Consider the following 9043-nt stretch of genomic DNA (forward strand, 5'->3'; position numbering starts at 1 on the left):
CAAACAGACATATTAAGAGATTCCCCATTCTTAATACTCATTTACTGAAACGATTTTCAAAAACAAACATTAAGTAACCGAGACATTAAGAGATTCCCCATTCTTAATACTCATTTACTGAAACGATTTTCAAAAACAAACATTAAGTAACCGAGACATTAAGAGATTCCCCATTCTTAATACTCATTTACTGAAACGATTTTCAAAAACAAACATTAAGTAACCGAGACATTAAGAGATTCCCCATTCTTAATATCCAGTTAACTTAAACGATTTTCACAAACACATATTAAGTAAACAAGACATTAAGAGATTCTCCATTCTTAATCCTCGTTTAACTTAATGGTTTTCAAATTCCACACAAAACAAACTCAAACATACTTTCAACCCACATCAAAACACATCAATTCATTCTTCCACAAAATTCAACCATACACATATCAAATTTCATCAATATCAATTAAGAACACGTCAAAAACCACGAACACAAATCGACACAATCCACTACTCAAACACACAAGTTTCATTTACTCAAAATCATATATAAATGAGTTTAAATTCATTTTCCACGAAACATTCATCAATATAACCAAAACCTAACTCTAAGATTTTACCCATAAAACCTTAGATTCATTTTCCCCCAAATCAACACTTCAACCCTAACAAATTCCTTTCCACACAACCACAGATAAGTCCCTAAATGGAAACTAAAAGTTTGGAAGGAGCCCTTACCTTAACGTTAGCTTTAACGTGCGTTTCCGGTACCGCGAGCAAATCCGGTAAAATCTCCGCTCGCAACGCCGCTTCCAAATTTGGTCTACTAGCACCGTAGCACGGAGGTGAGCAACTTTCCCTTCTATCACTTCTTGAAACGACGTTTAGATCTAGGTGAAATGGGGAGGTTTGTGTTTGAATCCCTAATACTGCTTTTCTTCGTTTTCGAATCAAAGAGGAAAAGTGGAGTTGAGAAATCTTTGTTCTATCACCCACCCAACCTTGGGTTTCTATTCTTGAAGAAAGGAAGCCAAGAAAAACGAAAATGGAGGATGGAGGGATTTTGGTCGCGCATTACAGAGGAAGAAGATGGAATTTTCCTTTTTTCTTTCCTTTCTCTTTCTTTCCTTTCTTCCTTTTTCCTTCTTTCCTTTTTATATCATTTTCTTTTCTTTTTCCTTCCTTCTAATTTCCTTTCTTTCTATTCTCTCCAACCAAACATATATATATATTAATTATAACTTAACAAATATCTCAAACAAATATCTAGATATTTGTTAAATTACCATTTCACCCGTAACGCATTACATTCTCCGTAAAGGATTCACCGCACTTAATTTAATTTATTTAATGACGAGTAATTCTAAACGGCATCAAAATATCTTTTTGCTCATATAAACTCCAAAATAATATTAACTTTGGCCAAAAAGCCTCCGAGCCAAAATCCAAAATACCCAAAAATACATAATGTATACTTTAAAATTATGGGTCTTACAGTTTCTAGTTTCTAGTTTGATGTTTCGTTTTCTTTAGCATTAGAGAGATAGAAGTAACCAAGAAAGAAGTAGAGAGAGGCAGAAAGAAACCGAGAGAAGGAGAAGAGACCAAGGAAGCCGCGAGAAGTGTGGTTGCTCCAAAAGGCACCGGTTTCAACAACGATGGTGACAATATAAAGGTTTGGTTTTTCTCCTTTTATCTTTCTTTGAGCGTTTTTTAGTGGTGTTAATCTCAGATCCTCTTTGAAAATTAAAAAGATGTATTTATAGAGTCTTTTATATGTTTAGTTGTTTTCTTATCTGAGCCTCTGTTTCCAGTTCCTAGTTTGATGTTTCGTTTTCTTTGTTCATTATCTGCGTTTTTCTGCATCTCTGATCTATTCACGATTTTAGCTTTTATTTGTTTTATCTGATTGTTTGCTGACCTTTTTCATTTGTCCCTTAGTTTCTTTTTTTAAACTCAAAACTTTGTCATTTAGTTTTTATCATGTATACTGAGTCTGACTGGTAAAAAATATGTTTTTCAGTTTCTCTAATTAGTTACAAAGCAAAGGTCAATGACACTGCATTTGAAACAGAAAGGCAGCAACAAAACAAAGCCAAACACTGCATCAGAAACAGAGAGGCAACAACAGCAACAAAACAGAGCCAAAGGCTTAATTTGAAAAAAATTGACCTAATTTTTATTGTAATTTAATTTGGTTTTATTTTTTGTTGTAATTTGATAGTAATATGAAATTGTAATTTGATTTAATTTTAGAATTGTAATTGTAAACTGATTTGGTATTGTAAATTGATGAGCCTAATTATTTTATTTCCCTTTTTAATATATATTTTCTTTTTGATTTATTTTTAAATAAATTGGACAAAATTAGGATACTACAGGATCATTGTCTCAAGTACAAATTAGCCTAAATATCATTTTATCGATTGAAAAAATGACGAATCAAGCAAGCAATTAACGACTAATCATGTGATCACACAACTTGTCGGCTAAGCACCACAGTTTGTATGACGAAAACAATTGACACACCCAATGGGACCATGAAGGTGAACACACTATTCACGTTTGGGATACCACAACAAGAACAACCATGTGTTCAAGCAAAACCTTTACCATTGGCTCAGCGGAACGGTGTTCTGGTAGAACTTTTATCACAAGTTCAACCGAATTTTATGCGAGTAGAGTCTTCATCATTCGTTATGCTAAATACTCTGGTTTATGACACAACAGGCCACCAATCAAATATCTATTTTCTATAGTACTTTGGGCTCTGGAATGCTAGCACATCTACCTAGTGATTATATGACAGAGCAGACATGGAATAACTTCTCACCAGCCTCATATAATCAACCATTCTATCAGCTTGTCCCAAATTTGCCACCCTATGGCGATGTGGGTTCGAATCCTCCCCATATGATTTTGTGTATAGAACAACTAATGGTTATGATAGAAAATAAAACTCATTACTTTAAATAATTAAAACAATTTCTATAGCATTGTTACCGAGGAAGAAAAACATTCTTAACTTTTTTTTTATATAAAAATATGTTTTTAGTTATTTAAATTATCTTAATTTTTATTTAGATTTTTTATTTTTTTTCAATTCGGTTATTTAAATTATGTCATTTGCACCGTTAACGCTCAAGATATATTAAATTATGTATGTAATTTTTTAATTTAAAATTTTTCTCAAATTACTGTCTTAAAATGTTAAGATTTAATTAAAATATCTTATTAAGTTAATTGTCTAAACTGCTTTACACTTGAAAAAAGTTAAATACGTTGATTATTTGAATATACCTTTACTATTTTGCTTTTTAAGATTATAATATATTTAAATTATTATAGAGAAAAAAATATAAACTATTTATTAAATTTGATAAATATTTTTTAAAAGATTATTATAGGAATATATTGTTTTAATATTTGGTAGAATTTCAAATAATAAAAAAACTTTCAATTAAATTAATTGTTGTTAAAATTGAGATAAATAATAAATGTATAACTGTGCAAATAAAATATAATATACATGATCAAAGTAAAATAAATTTAAACAACTTAAATAAAAAATGAATTAACCTTAAAGAATTATAACTGTAATTTTTTTTAAATATAAAAATAACAACTTTTGGAGATAAATATTAAGAGTTATGTTTTATTGTTATTATAATAATAATGGGTACACTATGATAACGGTGTTTGTTATTAAAGTTATTGAAAATAAAAACTTTTAGTAGTGTTTATTTATTTAGAAAAATGTTTTTAGATGGTTAAAGTATAAGATAAATTTTAGGAGCGTTTAATTGTTTAGAAGAATATTTTTGTATAGTTAAAAGTATTTTGATCAATTATTTATAATAAAACAAATCATTATTTTTACTTTTTTTTAAAAATAAATCTTTCGTTTTTATTGATCTTAAATATAGTTTTAACAAAATACTTGTCATTTGCTAAAAAGTAATTTCAGTAAATTTTTTAATTTAAAAATTTTAATTTTATAATGTTAAATATTTTATTTTGGTAACAGAAGAGAAAAATAAATAAACAAATACTCTCTCAAAAAATAAATTCTCAAAGTATATGAAAAAACAAATTTCATCGATAAAGATAGAACAATATTTAAAAAGTCATATTAAAAAGGTCACTTTATGATGTTAAAAAATTGGTGATACCTTTATAATAATTTGAATATATAAATTATTTTTTAACATTATTTAACTTTAAAAATATAATTTTTAGTTTTGTCAAAAGTATATTATATTTAGAGCAAAAGCCACTTTGTACCGTTCTGGACAGGGCCTAAGAACCACTTTGTAAAACCCGGGTTGAACCAAAAAACCAGATTAAACCTCTGAAAACCGGCCGGTCCAATAAGCCGTCCGGTCCAAGAAAATCCAATTTTTTTAATTAATTCTTTTAACAAAATTAAAATTAAATCAGAAATTCATTTTTCAGAAACCAAAATCCCTTCTCTGCCTCTCGCACAAGCTGCTCTCTCCGGCCACGCCCTCCTCCGTCCGACCAAACACTCCTCCGTCCGGTCGCTACATTTCGCAGTTCAATCCGAACACACCGGTATTCCTCTTCTCATAACAGATCTTATTTCTTCACTTGTTTCCTTCTCCTTACTTTCAATCACACGAGGCATGCTTCAATGCACAAACTAATTTCATTCTGTTGCTTCCTTTTTTATGTTTTTTTTTAATTTATGAATTGAACCATATTTTTAATAATTTTATGTTTGTTCGTTGATGAATTCAGATCTGGGACATTGAGTAGATGAATATGGATGGTGATTTAGCCAACATTAAGAAATGGATTATAATATATCCAGTTTACATTAATTCCAAAAAGACCGTAGCTGAAGGTAGACGAATCGCTCTATCTAAAGCATGTGAAAACCCTACCTGTGCTGAAATCGGTGATTGCTGCGCTTTTCTTAAACTTCCCTTTGCAATTGAGGTTCGAAACGGTTTTGATTTTGATTTTGATTTTGATTTTGTATTTCGAGTTTTGATTCATGAATAAATAATAAAATGTATTTGGTATTATAACAATCAGATTGATAAGGCTTATCCTCGTGATTTCATGCAAAGAGGGAGAGTTAGGGTATTGTTGAAAAGAGAAGATGGAACCCTCACTAATTCCTCCATTGCATCCAGTAAGATTTCTCAATTATATTTGCTACTGCTAGTTTTTTCATCTTTTTACTTCACTGGCTGAACATGGACCTTGCTCTCTATTAAAGCACCAACACAAACACCACATTGACGATGATGATAATAATTTAAGAAAATATGATTGAATGTAATTATATTGTTGGACACAAGACACATCTTCAATCTGAAGTGTTAGTGCTACATAGCTTGTTGTGGGTTAGGATTTTATTTTTGTGAAAAGAGTGGTTTAGCATTGTTAATGGCATTAGCAGGCTGTGGTGCTTCCTCCTCATGCTTTCTGTACAGAATGTTGATTTGAAAACAATTATCAAAGCATCAGAGTTTCTGATTTTTTTTTTACATCTTCATCCAACTTGATGTTGGCACTCACTTGGAAATTGGGTTGACATTGAGTCATTATATACTTTGTAAATGTTATTTGCATCAAGTCTATCTACATGTGTGATGCATCTTGTGGAGTTGAACTATTTCTACATGTTTATAGAAAGCAGTGTTGTGTTGCCATGGCGTGGCGGATTTTCAAAAAACTGCCATAGACAATTTGTGAAGGAATGCCTGCCATGGCAGCGCCATAGGTCGCAATGGCAGCGCCATAGGCCGCAATGGCATGTTTATATGGTGGATTTTTTGCCTTCCGCCGTAACTGATAGAAAGAAGGGCAGAAATTGATGTGGTGGTTAGAATAGGCGAGTGTGAAACCCGTCATGGCATGGTGAATTTTTGAAAAACTGCCATAGGTAATTTGTGAAGGAATGCCTACCATGGTGGCGCCATAGTCCGCAATGGCATGTTTATATGGCGGATTTTTGGCCTTCCGCCGTAACTGATAGAAAGAAGGGCAGAAATTGATGTGGCGGTTAGAATAGGTGAGTGAGGAAGGTGAATTGGGAATGAGAAAGAATCATGAGGTTAGGAAGAGAATCATTATATGTAATGTTATTTGTTTGTTTCTGGGTCAGAGGTTGGTGGATGAATGAAGAGTTGGTTATTGGTCTTGTGTGAGCCATTCTCATCTCAGTAGGGGTATTCCCTGAGTGGGAGTATCATTTCAGTTTTCTCCTATTTTCCGTTGCTGCAAGGAGAGTCGCACTCCATTCCGTTGTCATTTTTCTGTTAACTGCTATTTCCCAGAAGAATTCTCTTATGAGGATCCGTGAAATATTAGTAACATACGTTTTCCTTTTAATTTCTGGTGTGGTCCTATTAATTTGATATTGAGTCTGGTTTTTGATCCAGGGACCTGGTGGTTTCTACAAGAAGAATTGTTTTCCAATCCATTGTCATTTGTCTGTTAACTGTAATTGCCTAGAAGAATTCTCTTTTTAGGATCATTGAAATACTACTATCATATGTGTGCCTTTTAGTATCTGGTGTGGTCCTATTATCATAATAATTAAGTTTTGAATGAAAAAGAATTGGTACTCTTCAACCCCAAGAAATGCATCATAGTAGTCATGTGGTGTTAATGTAACTTGGTGCAACTTGCTCAATGGCTTCTTGTGCCGCCTTAAAGGGGAGCTACATAGGAAACCATATATTGTTATCATTTGTTATGTGTCATAATCTATGTCTCATGAACTTTTTCCCAACTGATGGCGCTACTTGTTTTCCCAGCTCAACTTAGTGTGAATATCACGTTGTAACAGTTACCATTTTACAATTGTTTTGTTAATGTTGTAGGTTCTTTAGATTTAAAAGTTGTATGGTTTGGTTACAACTTTTAAAAAGAAGTCTTGATTACCATATACAATCTGTAATCAAGAGTTGTGTAATTTTAAAAATTGAAGCTTGATTGACAACTTTTGTATGTTCTTTGTGAAAAAGGGCTCAAGTCCAGCCCCTTATTTCCCTAAATTTTCAGATGAAAGTCTCATATTATTCTTGCAGTTATCCACCACATATCAAATGAATGAGAATTACTTTTTAGTCATTTTCCACAAGTTGCATTGATATAATGAATCCAAAATAGCATCTCATCATCATTGACATGCTATTTTTGTAGGGAAGCAACTAATGCTGCGTGTTGCTGAGATGGTGCCAAAACATCATGGAAGGACTAAGAAGCAGGAGGCTGCAGCAACGTCAACAGCTGGTCCTTCGAACAAATCTGGGAAGGGTGGAAAAAAGAGGAGATAATTCTATATGAAAGATTGTTTTACATTTTGGTATTAGGGTCTTTTGTAGGATAAATTTTTTCTTCTGAAATGGATAATTTATCCCTATCCCCAACTAAATCGAAACTTGAAAGAGTCTACAAGGTGCTGTGCCACTCATGCCAAGTGCAATACAATTAACAAAAATGTTTCTTGCCTTTGAAAATGCACTGTTCAGATTTGATAGATTTTGAATTGTTATGTTGTCAAAAAGGAAGACTTAAACCAACAATAGACTTAAATTGTGGATTGGTTTGGCACAAATATTTTTACAATAATGTGCCATTTGTTGATTGGTTTGGTTCAGGTAAACACGATCTACTTAAGAATTTCAAATATAATCAATCAAAGAAAGGATGGAAATAAAAAAGCAAAATATATCGTTGGAAAAACTGACATGGTTTTCCCAAATACTAAGTGAACTTAATTCTTTAGTGATATGCAGTCCTTTTTTAAGCTTGTGTTTCTACTTGGGTGCAGTAATCATTAAAGTATTATAAAATTATTATAGTATTGAAATATTCAAAAATTATTACAAAAAATATTATTCAAGTTTATGTAATATTATATTAATATAGATAGACGGATGGATATTAGAGAGTTTAAAACAAAATCAACCTTATTTAGTATAAAATATTAACTAGTCACAAATTTTATGAATGGCATTTATTGTGTATTGGTCATGCGTTAAATTATAATTAGTGTATTTATTATAGATGTAAAATTAGTGTATTATAATTTTATTCAAATCTAAATGTAAAATATTTAAGAGATACAATATTAATGAAATACATATTTTTTTTAATTAATTGATATATGAAAGATTATTTATTAATTAATTGATATATTACAAATATAAAATATGTATTTTCTCATACGTTAATTTTGTAAATATATTATAAAAATTGAATTAAATCAAACCAGTATTTCAACTTACCGATCATAAGTTGAACTAAAAAGTTATTTTTTTTAGATTTTCTAAAATAAAAATTACAATAGAGTCTTTGTTTCTATTTTTCTATCTAATTTGATTTAGAAATACTATGAGAATGTACATATTCTTATTCGGTTAGTTAATTATAATTTTATTCAAATCTAAATGTAAAATATTTAAGAGATACAATATTAATGAAATACATATTTTTTCTTTAATTAATTGATATATGAAAGATTAATTATTAATTAATTGATATATTACAAATATAAAATATGTATTTTCTCATACGTTAATTTTGTAAATATATTATAAAAATTGAATTAAATCAAACCAGTATTTCAACTTACCGATCATAAGTTGAACTAAAAAGTTATTTTTTTTAGATTTTCTAAAATAAAAATTACAATAGAGTCTTTGTTTCTATTTTTCTATCTAATTTGATTTAGAAATACTATGAGAATGTACATATTCTTATTCAGTTAGTTAATTATAATTTTATTCAAATCAAAATGTAAAATATTTAAGAGATACAATATTAATGAAATACATATTTTTTCTTTAATTAATTGATATATGAAAGATTAATTATTAATTAATTGATATATTACAAATATAAAATATGTATTTTCTCATACGTTAATTTTGTAAATATATTATAAAAATTGAATTAAATCAAACCAGTATTTCAACTTACCGATCATAAGTTGAACTAAAAAGTTATTTTTTTTAGATTTTCTAAAATAAAAATTACAATAGAGTCTTTGTTTCTATTTTTCTAT

At 29.9% G+C, this 9043-nt stretch overlaps 1 protein-coding gene across 1 annotated transcript; it reads left to right on the forward strand.

The window, feature by feature from the left end:
• Positions 1–4430: 4430 nt before the first annotated feature.
• Positions 4431–7515, forward strand: LOC101501421 (signal recognition particle 19 kDa protein). The gene is made up of 4 exons (XM_004488135.4): positions 4431–4569; positions 4756–4956; positions 5056–5155; positions 7177–7515. The coding sequence occupies exons 2-4, from the start codon at positions 4774–4776 to the stop codon at positions 7308–7310; spliced, it is 417 nt and encodes a 138-aa protein (XP_004488192.1). The 5' UTR covers positions 4431–4569; positions 4756–4773; the 3' UTR covers positions 7311–7515.
• The last annotated feature ends 1528 nt before the right edge of the window (positions 7516–9043 follow it).

The sequence above is a fragment of the Cicer arietinum genome, chromosome 1, assembly GCF_000331145.2.
Source record: "Cicer arietinum cultivar CDC Frontier isolate Library 1 chromosome 1, Cicar.CDCFrontier_v2.0, whole genome shotgun sequence".
Classification (NCBI taxonomy): Eukaryota; Viridiplantae; Streptophyta; class Magnoliopsida; order Fabales; family Fabaceae; genus Cicer; species Cicer arietinum.